The following is a 26,620-nucleotide window of genomic DNA, read 5'->3' as shown; positions in this document are numbered from 1 at the left end:
ACCACCTTACCATTCCTAGCTCATGAATGTGTCACATACCACCAATGGTAGCATAAAACACTATACCACCTCAAAATTAACCTTATGCACTATAATCATCTAAATGTAGGGCTGTAAGGAACCTTGAGGAGTCAAGTCCAGCTCCCTGAGCTGAGGCAGGACCAAGTACACCCAGACCATCCTTGACAGGCCATGTTGGTAACTATAGATTTATTCCTACTCTGTTTACCCTCACTCAGTCAATTTCTTGTAGATATTTTGCTAGCAGTGTATGTTCAAGAAGGCTCTGAACACAGAGAGTAGCAGTCTTGTTGATTCACTCAGGAACAACATTCCACAGAATGTCATGAAAGAAGTGCTTGCAAGAGGACTGGAAGAGTGGGGCATTGAGCGCAGCATGAAATAATATAACAATATATGGAGATATACCTATCTCACAGAATGGGAAGGGACCCTGAAAGGTCATCGAGTCCAGCCCCCTGCCTTCACTAGCAGGGCCAAGTACTGATTTTTGCTCCAGATCCCTAAGTGGCCCCCTCAAGGACTGAACTCACAACCCTGGGTTTAGCAGGCCAATGCTCAAACCACTGAGCTATCCAGGACAATGAAAATGAGACAAACATCTTAAGATTGATGAAGCGGAAGAGGGAGTGAAGGGATGAGATGGTCAGCTTGAGGGGTGAGAAATAAGATTCTGGTGACAGCATTTTTTATGGGGAATGGTCAAAGAATGGGAAATCTATACAACACCTGTGACTAGGAGTCCAGAGAGAAGACATTTACAATACCTACAAGAAAAGATTACAAGAACTATCACAACTGCAGTGTATGGATAGAGACAAATGGATTATTGAACTATTTTGAAAGAACAAGAGACAGCATTTGGATGTGCCTTAGCGGTATGAGGCACAGGAGATGGAAAAATCAAAGGTGACCTCAAAGATACAGGCCTAAACAACAGGGAGATTGGTGCTTGTCAAATATGAAAGAAATGGAGAAAGTGGTGGCTCTCAAGAAAAAAAAGGAATTGCTCTTTGGCTATGTCAGCTTGAGCTGAGACACACCAATAAGAGGAAATGTTGGGGACAGGCCAAGATCCAGAATTGAACAGATGGAGCAAACAAGTGAACGTGAGTCACTGGGACGGAGATGGCAACTGAAGATATAAGAGCATATAAGATCACTTCATGAAAGGATATAAAATGAGGAGGGGAAAAAAAATCAAGAACAGAACAATGAAGGATGAATAAATAGTAATAATATCAATTTGTTCCTCCTTGTTCCTAATGCAAAGAAGCTGAATGATTTCTTTAAAATGTCCTAATCCTCTTTATTTGCTGTCAGGCTAGGGGAAAAATTCTTATCACAGGACCATAGAAGCTAAAACTTCAGATATAGTTGTCTGATGAGAAAGATTAAGAGCAACTAGCAAAATACTAAAAAAAAATGCCGTTAATTTTTAAGTACATCAGAAGCAGGAAGCCTGCCAAAAATCAGTGGGGCCACTGGACAATCAAGATGCTAAAGAAGCACTCAAGGAAGACAAGGCCGTTGCAGAGAAGCTACATGAATTCTTTGTATCAATCTTCACTGCAGAGGATGTGAGGGAGATTCCCACACCTGAGCCATTCTTTTTAGGGAGGAAATATGAGGCCCTGTCCCAGATTGACCTATCAGTAGCGGTGGTTTTGGAACAAATTGATAAACTGAACAGTAATAAATCACCAGGACTTCATGGTATTCACTCAAGAGTTCTGAAGGAACTCAAATATGAAATTGCAGAACTACTACTGTGGTATGCAACCTTTTGCTTAAGTCAGCATGTATCACATGACAGGAGGATAGCTAATGTGACACCAAAATTTTAAAAATGCTCCAAAGGCGATCCTGGCAATTACAGGCTGTTAAGTTTAAATTCAGTACCAGGCAAATTGGTTAAAACTATAGTAAAGAACAGAATTATTATATAGATGAACATGATTTGTTGAGGAAGAGTCAACACAGCTTTTGTAAAGGGAAATCATGCATCACCAATCTATTAGAATTCTTTGTGGGGATGAACAAACATGTGGACAAGGGTGATCCAGTGGATATAGTGTACCTGGACTTTCAGAAAGCCTCTGACAAGATCCCTCATCAAAGGCTCTTAAGCAAAGAAATGAATGATGAGATAAGAGGGAAGGTCCTCTCGTGGATCAGTTACTGGTTGAAAAGACAAGAAACAAAGGGTAAGAATACATGGTCCATTTTCTAAATGGAAAGAGGTAAATGGCAGGGTCCCCCAAGGATCAATACTGGAACCAGTGAGGTTCAACATATTCATAAATGATTTGGAAAAGGGCAAACAATAGGGTGGCAAAGTTTGCCGATGATACAAAATTACTCAAGATAATTAAGTCCAAAGAAGACTGAGAAGAGTTGCAAAGAGATCTCACAAAACTGAGCGACAGAGCAACAAAATGGCAGATGAAATTCAATGTTGATAAATGCAAAGTAATGTACATTGTATGTATAGTTGAGATTGTGTTTTCCAAAATGATGGGAGTATAAATCAGCTGTTACCACTCAAGAAAGATCTTGGAGTCATAGCGGATAGTTCTCTGAAAATATCTACTCAATGTACAGCAGCAATCAAAAAAGCAATGTTAGGAACCATTAGGAAAGGGATAGATAAGACAGAAAATATAATGCCACTATATAAATCCATGGTATGCCCACATCTTGAATACTGTGTGCAGTTCTGGTTGCCCCATCTCAAAAAAGATGTATTAGAATTGGAAAAAGTACAGAGATGGCAACAAAAATTATTAGGGCTATGGAACAGCTTCCATATGCAGAAAAATTAATAAGATTGGGACTGTTCAGTTTAGAAGAGAGATGGCTAGTAGGAGGGACGTGATAGAGGTCTATAAAATCATAAATGGTGTGGAGGAAGTATTATTTACCCCTTCACATAACACACAAATCAGGGGTCAACCAATGAAATTAATAGGCAGCAGGTTTAAAACAAACAAAAGGAAATACTTCGCACAGTCAACCTGTGGAAACTCATTGCCAGGGAATGTTTTGAATGCCTAAAGTATAACTGGGTTCAAAAAAGAATTATGTAAGTTCATGGAGGATAGGTCCATTAATGGTTATTACCCAAGATGATCAGGGACACAACCCTATGCTCTGTGTGTCCCTAAACCTCTAACTACTAGAAACAGGGACTGGACAAGAAGGGATGGATCACTAGGTATATTGCCCTGTTCTGTTCACTTCCTCTGAAGCATCTGGCATCAGCCACAGTCAAAAGACAACATACTGGGCTTGATGGATCACTGGTTTGACCCAGTGTGGCCAGCCTTAAGAAAGGTTGTCCCTCTCTTGGGTTGCGGACTCATTCTCAAAAGTTAAAAATGAAATCAATTGCTGTTATGACTGTCTAAAGGCAGTTCTTTAGACAATCATGCACTCTAGTCATTCTGTTTTGGACTATTGTGGAAGGGCTCCTTATTTTTGTTCTTATGTTTAGCATGTCTGAATCTCAGTCAGAAATATTTAGGTTTGTCTCTTTATGAGAGAGAACTACCATAGTCTCAATTCTAATGCAGCCTAAATAAAAATTCAAATACCTAAATATTATGGATGTCCATTTGGTTTTGAAATCTAGATCTGGTCATAGGTAGTAACACTAATTCAGCCTTTTACTAATACTACCATTTGTTGTGTCCACAAATATTTTACTTGTTGTATCCCTCACTCCAGCTTCAAGCCAGTAGAAAAAAAGACTGACAGGGCAGAAACATTCACACTGAATTATACAGTCACATCTGTGTTAAGTCCTGGAGATGGTTTGGTGTATATATAGACACAGGGGTTTGTTTTTGTTAAGCTCATTGTGGAAAATCCATGTTCTTCCACTACAGTGCTGTAGGACAATGAGAACACATTTCCATCAAGCACAACTTATCCTGAGATGCAGTGGGCTTAGTGGTTAAAAGGTTTTATTAAACATGCACATGAAATGTCATTTGTTGTAAGCTTGATAATATTCAAGTGTAACTACAGAGTTAACCACTGATATAGCACATTCTCCTTTACCTACTCAATATCTGTAATTTTTGTCAGTCTTAGACCTAGTTCACAATCATTAGCCCACTGTATGGAGTCAAGAAATTGAAACCATGTGACTGGTAGTTGCCATAGCCTGGTAATCTGGCAGCTTCAAGTATGTAGATCTGATTGTTCTGCAGTTATAGCTCTAAAGATCCAGAAATATTTACTTTTCAGGTTTGCTGCCCCTAAGGATAAGTTTTCAAAAATAATGGCCAGGATTGTCTTTCAGTACTACTATGAACTCCAACAAAGCACTTTCTAGCTTTTCAAAAAGAGATCCCCTCCTCAGAAAGTAAGGAAGACTTCAGTCACAGTGGTAGTTATGTCCATCATGAAACACGTGTCCACAAATCTGCCTGTCTTGATCTCCTTAACTCGGACCGTCTCACCCCCAGCTCAATTTCTTCAGTATGTTCCAAATAGGGCACAATCACTGCCTTTCATGCAACTGTAAGATCTCAAAAACTGAAGTTGCATTTAGCAACTGAATAAGTGACGTTAAGCAAGGTGACAAACTTCTAGATCTCATTTTTCATTTTACAGAAGTGAGAGCTTTTTTATGGACAAATTGCCATTTTCTTCTTCCACACATTTCACATGCAGAGCTGTCACATACATGTAACAGTTAGAAGAGGACTACTCTTTTCAGAAAGATGCATGCATTTGGCAAGTTACAAAAAAAAATCTCATATTAAATTAATGATATTTAGATTTCCATGAATTGTGAAAGTGTTAAGTTTTTCATATTGATTTAACATACTCTTCTGCACCACATGCTTTAAGATTACTTGGCTCAGGGCCATCAGTACTGCCTTCTGGTGATTCAGGATTTTATTTTTATTTGGTTTCATTTTTATTTTTAAATCCAAGGAACTCAGGGTGATTTGACGTTTTCCAGACATTTCTCTTTGTAAAAAAAGTCAACCAAGTCGGTGTGTAATTTTTTAAAATACAGATGTTTAGTTTGGAAATTAATATTTGGCACTATGTGAAGCTACCTGGCCCTGACAGCACCAAAGGCTTCAGTTCAGCAAGGTACTTAAACACATGGCTAACTTTAAGCACCTCACGTGTCCCATCAAAGTCAATGGGATTGCTCACGGGCTTGAAGTTAGATACCTGCTTAAGTACCTTGCTGAATGTAGGCCTACAATCGCAATTATTATATTGGTAGCAAACAAGTAGTACAGAGGCCCTTTCCCTTCTAAAAGGGAATCAAATTACACTTTATAGAAATAGCAAATAATCAAATTGTTGTTTATTTTACAACAAAGCCTACTCAAGCTTTCTTGGCAAAAACAACTGCCTTTGAACTATCTGACTGTAGTTTGCAATATAGCTTTATTCTTCATCTTAAACTAACTGTCCATGACATTTGCCAGGCTCTAGAAGCTACTATACCACCTACTTTCTCTCTCTCTCTCCCCCTCCCCGCCCAAGCAGGACAGAGAGAGAGGTTACTTACTAGTAACTGTTCAAGACACACCTTTGTGCATTCACACTTATAGGATATGGCACTCCTGGCATCGAGGTACAGACGTACCCTGAAAAGCTGTGTCTATTGAGGAGTGGCCAAGAGAGCTTGTGTGAGGGTAACAGTGCACTTTTTTAGGCCTTGTCTACACCACAGAATTGTGTCGACAAAAGTTATGCTGCTTCAATTAAAGTGCTTTAATTAAACCGCTCTTGCATGTCTGCACTATAATCCTTGTGTCTGGCGGCAGAGCACATCCACACTAGCAGCTCTTGCACCGACACAGAGAGCAGTGCACTTTGGGAAGCTATCCCACTATGCAACTGGCCCCAGGATACTTTGGGAAGGGTTTGCAATGCCTCCTGGGGCAAATACAGTGTCACATGATGCAGGTTTCTCAAGTCCATCATTCCATGGGCATCCTACTAGATCGCCAGCTGCTTTTCAACTGATGGGTGCGGGGGGAGGAGAGAAAGAGCACACGTGTCAGGGGGGAGACAGTGTATGTGTTGGGGAAGCATGTGAGAGACTGTGTATGTGGGGAGTGTATATGTGAGAGACAATGTATGTTGGGGAGAGTGGGTCGCCAAGCTGTCTTTTAGTTCAGACAGCAGCCCGAGCAACCAATCCTGGGGGAAGAGGGACACCCCCCACCACATCAGTCCCCAGCTCTGCTCAGCAGCCTCTTCCCCTAACACCATCCCACCACCTGCCCACTCTGCCTGACAGCTGATTTCACATTAATGGTTCTGTGATTCCCTTCGAGTTCTCCCACAGACTCCTAAGATACCAGGAGCTGCATCCTCATCAGCTCTGAGAGCTCTCCACCCTGAGGAATGTCAAAGTTTCCCAGAGTTTTGAAAAGGGAGGGGCACAGTGAGCAGAGTGGTCACAGTGGACATTGTGGGATACTGGGGGAGGCCAGTTATGTTGACATAATGAACGGGAGAATCTACACTGATGCTTTGTCACTTTAACTTTGCTACAAAAAGATTTATGCCTCTCGGCGAGGTGGTTTTATTTTGTTTGCAAAACAGCAGAGTTTTGCCATCAAAAGAAGCTTTGTGGTATGTACACCTCCACTGTTTTGTCAGCAAAAGCTACCTTTTGCCAACAAAACTGTGTAGTGTGGACAAGGCCTTACATACAGTGGACAACATCTCCCAACTGCAAAGTCCTATGTTATGTAGAGCTCAGATGTACAGGGGAAGGTGGAGAGGTACTGTGAACACAGAGGAAACTCTAGGAACAAGAGCTACTGGTAAGTAACCTCTTTCTCTTTGAGGGCCTCTGAGTATTCTAATTTGCAGGAGATTATCAAACAGTGCTCTACCAGAAGTAGATCAGACAAGGAGTTCTTTGCTAAATGTGCACTGTAGCACTGCGTTCCCAAACTATGTATCAGAGCATAATGCTAAATCCAAGGATCAGTGTCTGGTGAAAGTGTGCATTGAACTCCAAGTTGCTGCTCTGCAAATCACTGACATAGTGGGTCTTGCAAAATGGGTCTTTAAATCAAGGGGTACTGGTTTCCTAACTGACCTGTAGCAATGTTCTATGCACCACCTAGCCCAATATGAAAGTCTATTTGGTAATGGGTTCTATCTGGCATTTCTCCCCAAATGCTACAAATAGCCCATTAGTATTTTCTAAAGAGCTCTTTTTTTTTTTTTTTAAACCTGAAAAGAAAGAGTGCCCTCACTACATCTACAGTATGCAGACAAGTTTCTTAAGTGGGAATGGGATTGTGGGGAAAATACATTGAGGTAGGTGGAAATTTGCGACCACCTTATGCATGAAGCTGGAATGGGGCATCACAATGACCTTGTCTTTGTGCACTAGTATATGGATAAGTGGCCATCAGAGCACTGATCTCATGCTTCTAGAAGGGGTAATACCTATCAGGAAGGCTAGTTTTGATTAATAAATGTTGAAGAGGCTCGTACAAGAGGCTCATAGAGAGGGCCCATCAGCTTCGTTAAAACGAGATTTAGGTGTCATGAAAGGAGAGGCAGGAAGTAAATTTACCATAACTTTAAGGAACCTGGATACCGTAGGATGAGAGAAGATGGATTTGTCCCTAACAAAATTGCAAGAAAGCAAATATTGCTGTCAAACAGACTTTTATGGAGAGTATGGCTAGGTCCTGAAACTTAAGATGTAGGAGGTACTCTAGAACTGCAAGGACCTCAGCTGGAGATGGAGTGATTCCCTTACCTATGACCCAGACAGTCAACTGTTTCCATTTTTGCATATTGCATTTTAAGATAGAGAACCTCCTGGATTGTAAAAGGATGTCTGAACCCTCCAAAATCAGAAACTGTCCACATTTGTCAGGTAGTTAGCCTCCGCACTGCAAGATGGAGCATCTCTGAACTGGGATGCAGACTCTTCCCTTGCTATTGAGACAGACATCCAGAGAGAGAAGGCAGCAGGTATGGTGGTTCTCTGGGCCACCTGGAGAAGATCTAGACACCAGTGCTAAGGAGGCCACCTTGTGGCTATTAATAGGATGTTGACAGTCTGACCTGATTTTCTTATGACCCTGAATATTAAGAGAATGGAAGGGAAGACATATAGAAGAGGTTTGCTTCAGCCCAACAGAGAAACATCCTTAAGAAGGTTTTTTGTCTCAGAGTGCTCTTGTGCAATACACTTGGCATCTGGTCTTTTGTTCGGTCACAAATATATCTATTATAATAGAGCCAGTGTGCTATTTCACAGATGGGCCCAACCAATAATTATTGGTTGGGCCCATCTGTGAAATAGCACACTGGCTCTGCTGCATTCAAGGATGGCTTGTATTGATGATCCTGAGACTTCCTGCTAAGCAAGTCTGCCCACGTTCGCCTCGCCTGCAAGGCAAAGAGCTACTGAGTGGCTTTGGATGCACCACAGCCAAAGATATTTGTGGAAGCAAGAAGAGAGCTACAAATATACTCCTCCCTATTTGCTGCTGTGATACAGGACAGTTGTATTGTCTGTAAGCACGCATACTACACAGTGCTGCAGAGATAGCTGAAAGGCTTTGAGGGCCCACCAAGCTGACCTAAGTTCCAGTATCTTGATAAGAACTGTAGACTCAAGTGTTCCTGGCCTATGTCCTTGGCAGTCTTGGTAATGCACACCCCAGACCAGATTGGAGGAATTGGTGAGGATTATGATGTTAAGGGAGGGGAGAGCAAAAGGTATCCCCTGAAGGACAGTAGTCCCTGTGAATTATTTGTATTGCAGTATTACCTGTTCCCACTAATGAAGCTATTGGAGCACTTGAGAATAGTCTCCTTTGAAGACTGTACATTTGGCATGGCCAGTGGTGTAAAAGTCTCATGTTCAGACAAGCAAAGGGTGTGACAGAGTGATGAAACCATCAGGCCTAGTAGTGTTAGGGGAAAAAAAGTTTACGTATTACATACTTGTTATTCCCTGAGAATTGCCAAAGGGTCTAGAATTTGAAAACTGTCTTGTGGAAGAAAGGCTCTGGCCTGAGTGGTGTCCAAGACCATTCTGATTAAAATGATTCTTCGTACAGGTTGAAGTGTCAATTTCTTCCAGTTAACAGTCCCAAAGACTGGAAGGAGTTGCACATGTAGTGATCTCTGAGGAGAGGTCCTTCGGTGAGTTAGCCCTCAGGAGCCGGTCATCGAAGTACGGGTAGACAAATATTCCTTGGTGTCTGAGGTGTGCACCAGCCACTGTGAGGCACTTGTTGGGGCTGTAGACAAGTCAAAAGGCAGGCCTCTGAATTGGTAGCATCTTGTGACCCATCTCACATACTTGACGTGAGCATGTTTGATTGCCAGATGAAAGCAGGCATCCTTTAAATTGAGGGCTGCACACCTATTCTCTGATATAAGGAAGAGACGTCCCCTAGAGAGAGCATCCTGAACTTGAATGCTTTTATAGATCTGTTTTTGATTCTGAGGTCAAGGATGGGTCTCAGAAAGTTGCTCTTGTTGGGGATCAGGAAATAGGATTTATTCTCACTTTCCCTGAGTTTTCCTGCAGACACTGTTCACAGTGTCCCACCTCTCTGACTCACTTCTTGAAAAGGAAATCCATTTCTTCCACCAGGATTCTCTTATAGGATGGGTGTTTGAAGAGAAAGGTGAGGGTGGCAAGGTGGTCATGTGTGTAACTAGATGGAATCTGTCATAAATGGTGTCCAGTAACCAGCAATCAGAAGTAATCATGCAACAGGTGCTGCAGAAAGACAAAGTCCAAAAGTGTGAATATATGGAGAGGAGATACAGACTGGAGGCATGGTACATGACTCAAACATACAGTCAAAATTGCTGTTTAGAAGCTGATGTTGATGGCTGTGAGGGTGCACAGGGAGGAAGCCTACTTCTATACTGCTGAGGTTATTTGTCAGTAGCAGGTTTAAGAGGTGGCTGATATCACTTCTGGGGATGTATCCCTTGGTGTTGCCTGGGAGCTTGTCTTTGGAAGCAAAATGACAGGTAGAAAAACCTCAGAGTTGAGGAAGAGGACTGCGTTAATTGCAGGGAGTGGAGAGTGGCCATGATCATCTCTGGGTCTTCATCATTTTGTCACTAAAAGTGGCAGTGCCCTCAAAAGGGAATTCCCCAGCCCCACCCCAGGATTCAGATACGAGACCAGAAGCACCTTCCAAGAGCCATTCCTGTGGTCATTTTTCTTGCACTGGCATCTAAGGCAACCTAGGCTGCTCTTCAAGCAAGCATACAACTATTGGGGACCAGAGTAGGGCCACTTCCTTCTGTTCCTTGAACAAGGATTCAAGGCTGGGGCTTATGACATCAAACAAAACAAAACTGTAGTGGGACAACACAGCTTTATAGCTGGCCACTCAAAGGCCTATTTAACCAGGTAAGTAAGCTCTCCTGCCAAAACATCCATGTCATCTCTCTCTGACAGAGTGTTGCACTTAAGTGTCCTATAAGATGCTTTGTTGCCCTTAAATCTCCTATATTGCAGATACAATCATGGAATTTGCCAAAGGATGCTGCAGCAGGAACTAGTGTCGTTTAGTACACTTCAACCTCTCTAATCACTCAGTGACAGACTTGAAGGCGTCAGTTTTGCAGGAAAAAAAAACTTCAAAAACAGACTCCAAAGAGAGACTGCTGAACTCGAATTAATATGCAAATTAGACACAATTAACTTAGGCCTAAACAGAGACTGGGAATGGTTGGGTCATTACACTAATTGAATATTTTTTCCCCCATGTTAAGTTCTCCTCACACCTTCTATGGGTCATCTCGATTATCACTTCAAAGTTTTTTCTTCTGCTGCTACTGATAGCTCATCTCAATTGATTGGCCTCTTACAATTGGTATGGGTACTTCCACCTTTTCATGTTCTCTGTATGTATAAATATCTTCTGTCTGTGTGTTCCACTCTATGCATCTGAAGAAGTGGGCTGTAGCCTACGAAAGCTTATGCTGAAATAAATTTGTTAGTCTCTAAGGTGCCACAAGTACTCCTGTTCTTTTTGTGGATACAGATTAACACGGCTGCTACTTTGAAACCTTTTAGTACAGGGTATATCCTATCGCTATCTTGGATACAGGCAGGGCCAAAAAAAAATAAAAATAAAAAAAAATTAAAAAAGTATTTTTGGCTGAACTGAGAAGGCTGAAGCCAATAGGAGAGGCAGTTTCTCCCCAATCTGCATCTGTAATATGTTGAACAGGGGGAAATCACAGGATTTCTCCAGTGCTGTGACCCCTGCTTGCAGCTAGCTGGAGTAATATTTGCCATTGCCCAATAGTTTCTGGAACATTTATTAGTCAGAAGGGAAAAAGAGATGAAGCATTAATCTGATCCTCTAGTGAGGTGCCAGCTGTATGTTTCTCTAAAGGGAATTTATATGGTTCCTCTGAAGAAATCTCATTGTATTTCTCAGATTATAGGCAGATTACCTGCAGATCTGAGGAATCTGCTGAAAGCAAGGAAGATTGCATTGACATCAAGTGAGGAAGAGAGAAGCTAGTAAAAGCACTGATGCTAGAGGAGGACACAGTGCTGAAAGAAGTATTGGCACTGATGTCAGTGTGAAGGTCTATGCCGGCGTTGATCTTGCAGCCTCCAGCAGGTCTTTCATGGAGTCCCATATGTAGGGCCACAAGACGAGGTGAAGCCTGTCTGGATTTGAGGCAAGGGAAGAGGACCAGAATCTTGAGATCAAGTTGGGGGACCCTCTGGTTTTAATTCTGAAGGAGTCTAAGGTACCCTGCAGCAGTTCCAGATTGAGATTGGAGAAGTCAGCAAAGTCAGGCAGCAAACCATGCGGTGGGGCAGCTAGTAGCCTCCATGGTGGATTCCCAACTCGGGCACAGAGAGGTCAAAGTTTTATTAGGATCTGAAGCAATGAGGAGTCCAGTCGGTGCTGAGATGTGGCATGTGGAGAAGAGGTGACAGTTTAAGTACTGTTTAAGTGTCTTCCAGGCCCTCAGGAGTCAAGAGAGAGTACTTCCTCCTTTTCTTCTGCTTATGTCTCTTGTGGGGAGATGTGCTTCCTCTTCTCTTTCCTTTTAGTCACATGGGCCTCTGAGTGGATCTCAGTGCCAAGACAGGGGCAATGGAGGATAGGTTTGGTGTCAGAGAAGAGGGCAGTGGTGCTGAGTGAGGGTAGGCACCAAAATGTAGGCTGCCTGCATCACCATCAAGGCTACTGGGATCTGAATAGATTATGCTGATTTGGTCTTCCATGTCACTTTTAGTTTAGCCTGGTTTGGGACTTGGCAGGTTCCCAAGACATGGGAAGGGTGTCTTCACTAAACTGTTCTATGCTACTCTAAATTAACAATTTTCTTGTAAATATCAAGCTAGACTAAGGGAAGTTCTAGCCTGAGGAAATGAAAGCGAGTTCAGTTTGCTCTCTGTAGTGGAAGCAAATGAACAGAGGTGGGTGGGATCTGGCTGATCTCCTTTCAATAGGGCAATGAAGTCATCCTCATATGAGATCTCCTGAGCACCCTACAACAGACACTGCTATTCGAGGCAGTTCCACAGCTCAGTGAGAATGCACAATGGCCCTCAAACAAAAAAACCAATTGTTCCTCGTCTTTCTAGCTATTCTAATTGCATTTGAGCACATAACTATCACTAAAAAGCCCAGACATAATTTCCGCCTCTGATTAAAGTACTAACCAACATCACATTCAAATGAGGCTTTGCATGACATATGCCAACCAATGCACTTCTCTTGGGTCCAATTTCCTTCTCCTTCCCTCTGGCTATGACTCACTTCAGTTCTCTTTGCTCCATTCTCTCTCAAGCCTTCTGGCCACCCTCCTCTAGGAATAGCAGCTCAATACTGCTGGGCTTGATACGACCCAGCCTACACCCAGACCACTGCTATTGCCCTGGTCCTACAGGCAGGAAGCCCTACATTTTTACTTGCCTGGATAGCACTTCACTTATCCCGGGCAATAGAATTTCCCTCAGCGTGTTTGCTCCCTTAATTGCCTGATATTCAATGAATTCTGCACAAGTTTACTGCTTCTGATATAGTTAAAGAATTTCCTGCTATTTGTTTTTATATCTGACTAACTTCTCTTCAAATACCCTCTTAGGATAGATCTACCCTACAAGTGCTACACAGCAGCATGGACACTTGTTTCAGTGACAGAAGGGTTTTTTCTGTCACTGTAGTAAATCCACCCCCTCGAAAGGCAGTAGCTAGGTTGATGGAAAAATTCTTCCATTGACCTAGCAGTGTGTATAGCGGGGCTTAGGTTGGCTCAATGGTGTGAATTTTTCCACACACCGTGAGCAACATAGTTAGACTGACTTAAGTTTTAGGTCTAGACTAGGCCATAGCCTAATTTCCATCTAAGATTTTACCTGGACTGAGTTAATGCTTCTATTTACTTCATTTCAACTGGATGTCCAGTTTTTGAAGTTTGGGTTAAATAAGCTATTGAACTTTGCTGTTAAGCCATACTTGCTTATCACCAGTACTCCTTATGTACTTACAGTAACTTAACGTTGTAGTTATGTTCCTGAAAAAATGCAACTTTAAGCAAAACGATGTTAAGCAAATCCAATTTCCCCGTAAGAATTAATGTAAATAGGGGAGAGGGGTTAGGTTCCAGGGACACACACAGTATAAGTTTTAAACAAACAATTTAATACTGTACTAATACTGTACACAGCAATGATGATTGTGAAGCTTGGTTGAGGTGGTGAAGTTAGAGGGTGGGATATTTCCTGGAGAACGCCTTACTGATAAATGATGAACAAGCATTGGGCTGAGCCCTCAAGGGTTAACACACTGTTGTTAATGTAGCCTCACACTCTACAAGGCAGCACGAATGGAGGGAGGGGAGACAGCATCGCAGACAGAGACAGAGACACACACCCTGTGTGTGTGGGAGAAAGATGCGCATTGCCCCTTTAAGTATGCTGACCCCACTTTAAGTACATTGCTTTTAAAAAAAATCAGGAAGTTGAGACAGCAGCTGTGGCCAGCAAGCTCTCTCCATCCTGAGCCTTGTCCTGTCCCCACCCTGCTCTATATGGAGAAGGAGTAAGCAGGGGGAGGGGGCAAGGGTAGGGGGAGGCGGATACCCTGACATTAGCCCCCCTCTATCCTGCTTCCCTGCACAGCAAGCAGGAGGCTCCTGGGAGCAGCTCCAAGGCAGAAGGCAAGAGCAGCACATGGCAGTGGGGGGAGGGACAGCTGAACTGCCTGGCAATTGGTAGCCTGCTGGGCGGCTGCTGCACAGGGAACTTAGAGGAGCTGACAGGGGGACTGCCAGTCCACCCTGGTTCCAAGCCCCCCACCAGCTACCTCCAACGGGCTGCTCCTCCTACAAGCAGTGGACAAAGCAGGCGGCTGCCAAACAACGTTATAAGGGAGCATTGCACAACTTTAAACAAGCATGTTCCCTAACTGATCAGCAACTAACAACCGGGATGACTAAGTGAGGAGTTACTGTATTTCAATAACAAAATGTTTAAAGTTAATGAAAACAAGGTGATTGTTTTTGGAGGAGAACCTAAACATTCTTCTGAAGTGTTGGAAACCCAAACATACCAGCACTTTGCCAGAACGGGAGACCTAGTCAAACAAAACTAGTCTAATTTCACTAACAAAGCTGAGTGAAGTATGATAAAGTGAACTATTGCATCAATAAGGAAGTCAATTTGATTTTTTAAATCGCTGGTTTTAATCATTTATGGGATAGTAACAAGGCAAACAACTTATTTTAATTTACAGTGAACCTTTGATCTTCTGATGCAATGATGCCTGTGAATGACCATAAAATTAATATAATAATAGTTTCTTGGGTGCCTGAAGTCATTTGTCTTTTGGATTTATACCATTCACACAGCAGAGAGTAAAAAGTATGTTCCCCTCACCCTCCTTAGAAATAAGTACTGCATCACATCTTTATTGCTGCTTAACTGAGATTTACTCACAGCTTCAGAGTTATCGATGAAAGGGTCTGTTTCATCGTAGCCATAACCTATATCGATCAGATCCTGCAAGCGATCCTTTCGATGCTTGTGACACTTCCCACCCTGCAAAGAAAACAAAACTGTGGTAAGCCAGTCTGGGAATCTCACTGTTCTGGTATCAAATGAAGTCTGTGAAACAGGAACAGGAACCCTGGAAGGATGGCTCAATTTAGGAGACTACTAATCAGATAGAGTTTTTCACCTCTTGGACACTTGGGACAACTCTGAACTAGTGAATATAGAAACCAAAAAGCCATTAATATCCAATGGCTACATTTTAACTTATGCAAAAAATTAGTTGGCTGGACGTGCAATTCTTTATAACATCCACACCAGAAACCACGAACAAAGTTTACATCAGATTGACCAAATGGTGGTCGATGCAGGAAGGGACATATGAATCTTTATCGCACCTGGCACGTAAATATCTTGCGATGCCGGCTACAACAGTGCCATGTGATTGCCTGTTCTCACTTTCAGGTGACATTGTAAACAAGAAGTGGGCAGCATTATCTCCTCCAAATGTAAAAAAATTGTTTGTCTGAGCAATTGGCTGACCAAAAAGTAGGACTGAGTGGACTTTTAGACCTTAAAGTTTTACATTGTTTTATTTTTTGAATGCAGTTTTGGGGTTGTTGTTTTTTTTAAACATAATTCTACATCTGTAAGCTCAACTTTCATGATAAAGAGATTGCACTACAGTACTTGTAGTAGGTGAACTGAAAAATACTATTTCTTTTGTTTTTTACAGAGTAAATATTTGTAATAAAAAATATAAAGTGAGAACACTTTGCATTTTGTGTTGTAATTGAAATCAATATATTTGAAAATGTAGAAAATATCCAAAATATTTAAATAAATGGTATTCTATTAACAACAGCGCAATTAATAGAGATTAATTTTTTTAATCACTTGACAGCCCTCATCATAAAGTATTATAGCTGCAGGCAGACACACACAAATGTGAAGAACAAAGCCTCTTGTCTTTAAAAAAAAAAATGTTTTTTAATAACATGACTTGAGCATATCCCTTTCAATAGCAAATGGCAACTAAGGAAAAAATATACAAGGGCAAATTTAGCTTTTGGTTTGAGCTTCCTGGTTTAATTTTGTAACACCTTCCCCAACACCTCCTTCATTCAAAGAGCAGGTCAAACTTGGAATAACTTCATGTCACTACACGTGAATTATATACATCTATATAGCTCATTACCCTAGTATATATCTATATAGCCAATTACCCTAGTATGGGAACACTTCACAATCTTTAATATATTTATATTCACAAAACATCGGACGTAGGGAAGTATTACCACCATTTTATGGATGGGAAACTGAGGCACAAAGGAACTAAATGATTCACCTAAGGTCTCACAGGAAGTCTGTGGCAGAGTATGGAACAGAACTCAGGTCTCCAGATTAAATATTTATATTTGATACATGTAGTCAGCCATTTCCTTCCCTAAAATACTCTCATGGAAGAATTCTGCTTTTGGAAAGGAAGTAGATTGAGGGATGCCCTAACAATGATAAAATAAACATCCCCCTTGACAGAATGAACAGGAGCAAGGCCAATAGATAAACATATGGAGCAGGGCTTGAATGACTACTTTGTGTGTCCCCATAATTTAAATATCTTTTTACAGGAGAAAATAGAAGCTGCCTTGGTTGGTTAAGGACTAACAGAACCCTAACATTTTCCTTAAGACCCAGGCCAGCTATATCACTGCATTGAGAAATGCTATCAGGCTGTAATTTTAATATGGTCCTCTAGCAATATTACCAGGGAAAGAGTGCTTCTCGTGGGCATGCTCGCACTCTGCTGCAGATGGTCTGCAGTCACAACTGTAATACCCACTTGTAGACACCACCTGAGATATTGGAGTCTGAGACCTGCTTGTGGATACCATATGTATCCAAACCAGGTGAACCTGGGCTTAAGTTGTCAGAAAGTGGATTCTTGGATTGGAATGAAGTGAAGTGTCCTAACACTGAGCCACTAACCAAAACTTAGTACCCCAAGACTATTATTGGTGCTGGCCATCCAAACTTCCAAAAAAACATCAAAGCTTCCACCTTTTCACATGCAACTTTATCATCTGTACCTGTACGAATAAAGACAAGATGTAGCAACATACTACAATCCGCTGCATTTCAAAAATAATCAAGTAACAACGTCAAAGAAAATCCCTAGTCAAATCAAAGCCATTCACTGAAAAAGTCAAAGATTACATCCATTTCAGCTAATTCAATCTGATATATACATCACTCAAGGTATTGTCTATGTCTCTCATCAAAGTTATTCAAGAGACCCCACCTACCAATGTGGAAATAAACGTGGTGCTTTTAAGATGCACAGAGACTGCGCTTAGGTAAGTTTCAGAATCAGAAGCCTATTCAGTTTTAGCTGCAGATATCAGTGGCAGTTGAAGAGGAAGGACCAAGTACCTTTCAGCTCATTACTTTTTTTCATAGTAAAGCATGCACTGTGTAATTGTGTCTTTTCATCATATTAAATGTGATGTGCAGAAAACCATGTATTGAATTATTTTGAACACAAAAAGACAATGAAAATACTTCATTGCACAATATGCACCCAAAACTTAATGAGTTGAACTGTGCCTGATGATTCCATCCTTTTAAGTGACTTAAGCCTCTACATCCAGAAGAAAGAATAAGGTTCTGGGTCCACTCTCCCTCCTAGCATCTGTAATCTATGTGGTGTTTGAAAGCTCAGCGTGATCTTAGAAAAATTACATGGATTGGTCATTTAGATAGTAATGTGAAGCACGGACCATAGACTTGATTTAGTCAGGGAAGGGAAGTGGCTGCATGGATCAAGTGGAGAATGGGGCCATTCAGAGCATACTTTTTGTGTTGAAGTCTAACGTTTGCAGGAGTCAATCCACCTAGAAAATTCTGCCTGACCAAATGAGCAGCTATGTAAAGGTGTCCCTGTTCAAATGCTCACAGTATGCATCTACTTTTATGGAAAAAATTTCTACTGGCATGCTTTTTCCCTTCCCCTTCTTCATTTGGTTCAATGAGACTTATGCCTGATTTTTATTTATTTATATATATTACACACACAAGTCTGCTTGAAAACTTGCCTATGCATAAGGTTCTGATGCTGGCTATTTACCAGCTGAATCAACAGGGTGTTCCGGTGAAACACAGCATCCAGATGAGTGGTCCCCAAACTTTTTCTGTCATGCCCCCTCTTACCAGTAATGGAATCTATCAGAGCCATGGTCGGGGGCCAAGCTGCAGTTTGGGGCCACGGACCCAGACTGGTGCTGGAGCAGAGCTGGGGGCAGAGCAGGGCTGGGTGGTGCTCCCTCCCTGCCCCCTGTACGGGCTGGCCCAGGCCCCGCTGTGCCCACCCTGAACATTCCTTCATGCCCCCTAGGGGAGCGTGCCCCACAGTTTGGGGAACTCTGATCTGGATACTTTAGTGACTGACACTATAAACACTCATAATTAGAGCATTTAATTCCATTCTCAATATATACAAACATTAACCAGTTCATTTTCCAAAAAGAATTAGTTTTTAAATCTCTACAAACCAGAAAAAAGTTCTACTTCACTGTGAGTGAACATTTTTTTTTTAAAGTTACAAGGGAAATGGGAGGTGAAAACTGACCTTAGGATAGGAGTTTAGTTGCACCTTTAAATACAAAAAAATTGTCTCTCCACAATATTTCAAGACATTACCAAGGAAATGCATTTCATAACATAATGATATACTGTATACAAATATTGTTAACACTTTAAATTTTTCTCAAGTTCAGTAAGTGCCATCTTGCTCTTTTATTATTAGACAGGGTAAACAATAGTATTCAACTGCCTTTTTCTATACCAGACATTTTACGTACCTATGTCATCTCTCCTCATTAGCAATCTCATCCCCCATAACACGTCTAAGGCATTGTGTCTAAAACACAATTATCTCTGTATAATATATTGATATCATAGACTGAATGTTTCTTATCCTATTAAGGAAACTTGCCTTTTTGATAGGAAAAATTCCAGAGAAGTCAGAAAAATCAGTTTACATAGGGACATTAATACCAAAAGTCTTTTTTTGTTAGTGAAAGGCACCACACTTCAATATCCAGGGCTGTTAGTCTTCTAAATTCGATTAACTTGTTTTTATTGCCAGCTCATAATGTATCATCTAAGACTATCCATGTGAATTTAAGGAGCTGGCTGGGTGTGGTCTTATCTAACATCTCTTGGTTTCTACTTTGACATTTATTAGTGGACGCTTTTTTCACGGTGGACTATTTAAAAATCAAAGCAATTCAAATAAATTAATCAAGATTTGAATTACCAAGCAGGGAACATTGATTTAAACAAACAGATTTTAATCATGCTTTGCATTTGTACTTTTTAGCTATTTTCTTAAGGAAAAAGCTGCATCTCATTCATTGGTGACCATTTCAAACATGCTTATTTGCAACTAAATGTAGTTTTTACACTAAATTCAGTAATTTTTTTATTAACCAGGAGGCTATACTCATTTATTTAAGCGATTACATAGCTTAACATATATTTATTTGGATTCTGAATTTTTTTTAATGTTAGTAAATGGCGATTTCTTATTCACTAGATGATTAATTTTTACTTATGATTTCTGTCAAGTTCTATATGGATTGAAATTGGAAATAAATAAAAAAAATGCACAACAGCATTTAGTTTTTTTATTAGTTAATATAATTACCTTAAAAGGTGCTAGACACAAGAAACAAGTTTAATCAAAAGAACTTTTGCATTTAAAACTCACTGATTTATTAAACAAAGAAAATATCTGCAATTAGTAAATTAGTGCAATTAGTGATTGTTTCTAGTCACCATATCCTTCAAGATTTTAGAACTAGCAGATCTCATCCTCTCATGCCTACTTTTTATTCACACATTTGAAGAAAGCAAGCTTTCCTTGTTTTTCATTCCCAATCACAGTTTTTCAACTCTGAATGAACTACTCATTGAACTAAACTAATTGAATTAACTGAAATGAAAAATATTCTCTGCACCGGCAGTTACTGCCGTCAAACTCTGGTTCCAGGTGCTTAGCCCATGACTTCCCCCAGTTCAGTGGTTTGACTTTCTTGAAAATTTCAGCACCAAATATACTACTTAATATTTTTAAGTGATTTTAATAGATTATAGTAAATTTAGGCCTTTACATATGTGAAATTATGACAACCTATGTAAAAAGAAAAAAATATTTTGATTTAAATTTTTTAAATCTTTTTTTTTTTTTTAAATCACTGATGTTTATCCACCCTGGCTTGTTTACATTACTACACAGTGTTGTTCAAATTACTCTCAATACTATTTTAGTGGTTGTCCCCAGCAGCCTGCAAGTTTTTTGTGATGTGGCAGCTGCCGGATAAAACTCATTCAAGACTGAAATTTCTATTACACTTTCCAATAGAGGCATCCCAAAACAAGTATGGCTCTATCTTGCTGCATCTACATTTGAGGTAGAATGTACCAACTATTTAACAGTGCCCAATACTACTACACAACAATTCAGGAAAAAAAGAGAATATGGTATCAAATAGGGCTTACACAACTAGTGTTAGGAAAAAAGATCATGAGTAAGGCTACGATTCTGTCACAGAGGTCACGGATTTGGTGATTTTAAGAGATGTCCACGAGTTCTTGAAAATTCCAATAAAAACATTAGATTTGAGAAGAAATCACTTATTTCCTTTAACATCTGCAGTACAAGTGTTGAAAATAGTGTTTTGTGCACTGTTGTTGCTGAGACCAACGTTAGCGAGTAACAAGCAGGGCATTACTGGGTAACAAGCTAAGTTACAGGCAGCGGGGCTCAGGCTTTAGCTTCAGCCCAGAGCGGCAGGATACAGGCTTCGGCTTTCAGAATCATGGAAAGCTCTGTTAGTAAATGACCATTTGAACCCTCTAACAATTAATCTTGTCAGTACATCTTGTCAAAGTTATATGTTTAATAGGCAATTTAAAAGCTTCTGTATTGATTTAGTGAAAACTGAACTAGTATGTGTACATTTCTGTGATTTGCTGTTTATTGCCCGCATCCTGTCAGTGACTTTTAATACAAATACCTGTGGCAAAATCATGGTCTTAATCACGATAACCATAGTGGTCAGTACCTACATTTTTATCTTTCATCCAAAAAACTGCACCATCCGAATTTTTGGGGGTTTTTGGTTTTTAAATAATGACGGACACATCTGAAGACTAGCAGAAGTGGACTGTGATGGTAGCGTGGGGAAAAGAATCCTCTTGCAGAGCGGTCTGCATCACTGGTACAAATATAGAGAGAAGAGTACCATCTATTGTCACCATCCTTGTATTCTGCAGCACATACGTTTTTCCTCTGAGATTTCCCATCCAGTACTGAAGAAGTGCAACTGACTTCTTGAGAGATCTATCATGAGTACAAACCACTGTATAACAGGTGCAGGTATTTGCTTAGGGAACTTACCTAAGAATATGTTCCAAGGCACAGATAATATCTAGTTGAGTTTTTTTCATTAGTATAGCCTTATCAGACAGAAAGTGTGTCCATTACAAACTGAGCAAATTAAATAAGATGAGAAACTTGACTGATATAGGTATAAGAAGCAGCTGCGAAATCAGAGTAGCAACCATACCCCAAAAAAACCCTGAAAATGTTAGCAACCAATGTTATTACTAAAAAATGGGATGTTACAGTAGCTCTGCTAAAATACTCACATATTTTGCCTCAAATTTCTTGGCCAGCATTTCCACCTCATACCGCTCACGTTGTTCATCATTAAATGGATCTTCTGAGTGGGTAGGTTTCTTCTGAGAGAAGAGAGGTGGAAATTACACATTCATTCTGTTTCACAGAAAGACATGATGAAATGAAGCCTTATTTAATATCAAATTGTGTTCTAATAGCTTAAGTAGTTAGAATTCACTTTGCAAAAAAAAAAAATTAAAAAAAAATATATATATACAGACGAACTTTTCTGATTCCAATAGCTATTAAAAAGGAGTTAGAACTATTCAGATCAGTCAGAGCTACACAATTGCCCTTTTACTCATCTACCCTATATTTCAGTTCATAACTCTTTTGCTGGCATATCTGAAATCAGGCATATTCCAAGGTACCGTATACCCATTTGCCCAAATAGTTATCCTACCTGGCAAACCTCAGCATTTGGCAGACATGGGAGAACTGCTGTTTGAGGAGCAACAAAAGGAAGAATTACCTCCAACCAAATGTACTCTCTTATTGTTTATCAACACCATTTGGATGTGATATTTTGTGATGATAAAAAGATGAATTTGGTATGTTTTCAGCACGGAAGCAATGCAAAAGAACTATGACGCTCAATAAAGCGTAGCCAAAATGGAAAAGAGGGTAATTCCCTTTGCATTCTCTCACCAGCTCCTCCTGGCTCCTTCAAACAATAAGGAGTCACAGTACATACTGTCCACATCTGCTGCTATGGCAGCCATAGGGATGATGCAAACTAGAGATTATGACCTCACTGTACAAATAAGCAGGAAAGAGGTACTGGTTTCAAAAAAGCCATTTTCACCCAGCTATGGATAAACTGACGTAAGGACTGGGAGGGGGACGAGGGGGGGGACCTGTAGACAAGAACATAAGGATTTTTGTTCAGGAGTAAGGGGTAGCAAAGGAAGCCGGATTACTTTCCTCAGACAAGATTTCATCTATAGAATAGGGGAGTTGTAACAAAAAATACTAAAATGGTCCACAGAATGTTTTTTCAGGCTAATGCAGTCCTTAATGGATGCCAACTAATTTTGCTGAGCCTGGCCTTTCTATTCTAGTTTTACTTTAGCACTTCAGGATAAGAAAATTAGTGACATTCTAAACTTACAGAAAGATAAGTACCTACTCTAATTAGGACATGGAAGACCAATCTAGGACCAACTAGTTGCAATTCTAGCCCAATGAAGGATTGTGAACTATTCTCTAATTCAGTGTGATGGGGCCACAGTGAAGTGGGTCTGCAAGGCCCACATTTCTAAAGTTCAGAGGGCTTTTGAACCAAGTTCTTAGAGAAGGGGTAGAAGAAATTACTTATCTAAGAAATTCTGTAATGGTATCTAAAATTTACTGCAGGATTAACTAAATTTAACCCCTTGGTCACTTTCATTCCTAAATGGAAAAATCCTGGTCTATACTTAAGTTAGAGAATATATCTTATACTTTAAATGTTACATGAAGACAAAATATTGGCAGCAGAGGTAACAACTTAACAAGCACAATCTTACACTGGCATACATCAGCCCTTTATTTCTAGGTTAATCTTCCTCCTGTTGGGACCCTAAAAGCCACACTAGATTGTAATATCACTTTTGTTAGTTAATACCCAGGCTTCTTAACATTTAAGGACAACTATTACTACTGCAACTTACCAAGACATCCTGCTAATCACATGCCACAATCTTTCATACTTAAGAGTTAGTAGAGCACATCTTGTCAGCACTAAACTAAAAGCCTTGACAAATGAATTTCTCCATCTATCCAGGGGAAAAACAGAGCAAGGGCAGCATAAATTTCTTCCATGTAAACCCGCCATCTGTTTCTGACTTGGGGTGGGAAACCCATCTTTAGGCTGGAAAGAGGAATTCATTCTTCATGGCCGTTAAATTTTTGGGCTCTTCACTGAGTCTGCCAACAAGGGGTCAATTATTATAGTGACATTTAAAAGTTATAAAACTTCCTTTGGAAATATGTATGACAAAACTGTGAAATACCCTTCCACTTCTTGCAGTAATTATCTGTCTCTTGGGGATTCCTCTCAGGCTATTCCAGTTCTATCAGATACTGTAAGATGGAAAGGTATACTCCCTATCTCGTTACAAAACACCAAACTGTTCAGCAACTCCTTATAAGCAAGTTGGGAGCAAACAAAAGCTTTCAAAAACTAATCTTCTTTTGTGCAATAGTAACATGTAAAAGTCAACAAGTTTATATAAAGACCTTATTTTAAAATCTGATATACACCTCTACCTCAATATAATGCGACCCGATACAACACAAATTTGGATATAACACGGTAAAGCAGTGCTCTGGGGGGCGGGGCTGCACACTCCGGTGGATCAAAGCAAGTTCAATATAATGCGGTTTCACCTATAACACGGTAAGATTTTTTGGCTCCCGAGGACAGCGTTATATCGAGGTAGAGGTGTATTGCTAAAAATTATGCTAAATTCTAAGCGCTAAAACTACTACTTAAAAAAAAAAAAAGCCAACAGTGCCAATAACAATTTCAATCTCTGCTGGAAAGGAAGGAATAGGCCCAAAGAGATTCTACTGAAAGAGCCATAAAGGATAAGAGTGTTAGTTCTTAAGGCTCATTTAATAAGGATATTTTCCTCATTGCATTAACTGGCAAAATGTTAGTGTGGTTCTTCTACATGACAAATGTCATCAGTTCTCATTTAAACTTGGCTCTCATTTAAACACCATGAAAGCCATTTCCCTGTTATTTTAGTTTGCTTTGAAAAATTGCATCTGTAACATATCCAGAAAAGTGGGAAGTATCAGACTGAAAAACAGCAGGGCCAAAAGAGATCACCACCACCCCAAGGCCTACAGCCCCTGTATCTCGCAGGGCTACCCTCTCATCTCATATCTCCCTGCTTTAAGTGAAAAATTCAATACTAGTAGCTATGGAGTCACAATTGTGCCTCTATAATATGGCTGGATTAAGTGTTTTCTCCCTTTCTTGTTATCCTCATTTAATGGAGTAGACTTTCACTCCTGTCTTTACCTTAACACTTCTTTTTTAAGCCTCTACTGTTCAACAATTTCAAAAGAGAAAGGGAGGAATGAAAACTCAAAGGACCACTTCAAAAGGATGGAGGCTCTTTATGGAAAAAATCTCACCATTTGATGGTTTCACACTGTTCAGGGGAGAGAAGACATCATGAAAGTCATGAAGACTTATTATAAAGTAGGACTCTGCAGGGAATTGATAAACATGAGAGCATGTATAATTCTTGTCTTTTCCAATACCTAACGTGAAACATGTTCCCTCTCATCCCAGTGGTACTAAAATCCACTAACCTGCCAATATTTTTTTAACTGGTCTATATGTGAAAGTTGTACAGGTATAACTATCACTGAGGGGGCATTTTTTTTTAAACGAGTATAGGTATACCAGTACTACCCCAGGGTGGACTCAGACTAGTATAGCTTATTCCCATTCCCTTAGAGGAATAGCTATACTGATGTAAGCACCTTTAAAAAACAGTATATCCATATGCATACAAGCAGAAGTTTACACTTTAACTATACTGGCAATACGTTAAAGCAATACGACGGTTTTAGTGTAGGCAAGGCCCTTGTCAGCACAACCACTAACAATGGTCAAAACTCATATTTCATCTTCTCTTGCTTTCGAAGAGGGGAAAAGAGATGTGGAAATGAAGTATATCAGATTATTACCTACTAGCCAAATATGAATATTATATGTTACCAGAATTAAATATATTAAGACCTTCAGGGAAAACTGGACTAAAGAAAAGTTGGGAAAAAGTCAACCTCCACAAACACAAAACCTATGAACATTTAACATCAATTTTCAACCGTCTCTCCTAACACTCCTTAATGTTCATACAGGAACAGTGAACAAATTTGGTTCTGTAATATTCCATACAGCCCCATATGCAATATACAGGTTTCCACCAATGGGCAGACCAGCCATTTAAGTAGCCTGAACTGGCACTGGATGTTCAAAGTAGCTGTAGGAAGGGATCTCACTATGGTAAGTAGATCCCAAAGAAATAATTAGGAGTGAAGTTGTTGATTTTCTGTAATCCCTCTATATTTCAAGGATAAAGTGATGCTATTCCTTCCAGAGGAGAAGGTCAAAGAGGGTAGAATATAAGGTTGTAGTACCACCTTCTTGAAAGGCTTTGAATGAGAGCACGGGGCTTATCTACCCAATGTTCTGGATGTTCAAGTCTACTGGTGCTACGGACAATGGCATTTAAGCCTTTTGTCATCAATATATCCACCATAACCAGAAAGATGTCAGCTACCCCCTTTCCTCACCCCCCCCCTCCAAAAAAGAGAAAACATACCTGAGAATTTTCTATATACTAAAAGAAAAGCAACAATTATGAGTCCTCTAGCAACTTCACTACTGCCAGCATATTATACAAAATTGCTCAGATATTATGGTGATGGGCAGCATTCAACACTCAAGAACTGAAAAGAATAGGATAGGCCTAGAGTATCTACTTTAGCATTGCTCCACATGCTGGTCTCTGATGAGCAGCAGGTGCTGCCTATTTCCCATAAAGTTGTATCCACAAGCTTTTGTTGTAATCCACTCACCAGTGCCAAATGAGTAGCTTTTCTTGGGGAGTTCAGGGGTCTACCCCACCAGTTTTGACCCCTCCTCCCCAGAATTCAGGGGTTTTTCCCCATTAAGTGAAGTTTTCAGCAGTTCTAACATTCCCAATAAGCCAGCGTCTACAGACACATGCCTCCAGCACTGCTACTGCTAACACTGTACTTTTGCCAAGCCAAGAACTTCACACAGCTCTGACTCAGTTTCATCCTGCTGATGAAAACCTTGCAGA

The 26,620-nt window shown here is 40.3% G+C and overlaps 1 protein-coding gene across 4 annotated transcripts in view; it reads right to left on the bottom strand.

Annotated features, from left to right (window-relative positions):
- UBN2 (ubinuclein 2) overlaps positions 1-26,620 on the bottom strand; it is a 110,612-nt gene that overhangs the window by 82,977 nt on the left and 1,015 nt on the right. For 2 of the 4 annotated variants that reach the window (XM_065562557.1, XM_008173247.4), the window contains exons 2-3: positions 21,758-21,850; positions 14,990-15,091 (exon numbers count right to left, since the gene is read on the bottom strand). In XM_065562557.1, coding sequence (XP_065418629.1) covers positions 14,990-15,091; positions 21,758-21,850 — 195 coding nt within the window. Of the gene's footprint in view, positions 1-14,989; positions 15,092-21,757; positions 21,851-24,917; positions 26,425-26,620 lie in introns of those variants that run through there. The other 2 variants (XM_065562561.1, XM_065562553.1) reach the window with 2 other exon arrangements.

The sequence above is a fragment of the Chrysemys picta genome, chromosome 1 (genome assembly GCF_011386835.1).
Source record: "Chrysemys picta bellii isolate R12L10 chromosome 1, ASM1138683v2, whole genome shotgun sequence".
Classification (NCBI taxonomy): domain Eukaryota; kingdom Metazoa; phylum Chordata; order Testudines; family Emydidae; genus Chrysemys; species Chrysemys picta.
The sequence above is the reverse complement of the archived record's forward strand: the minus strand, read 5'-3'. Positions and strand labels throughout refer to the sequence as shown.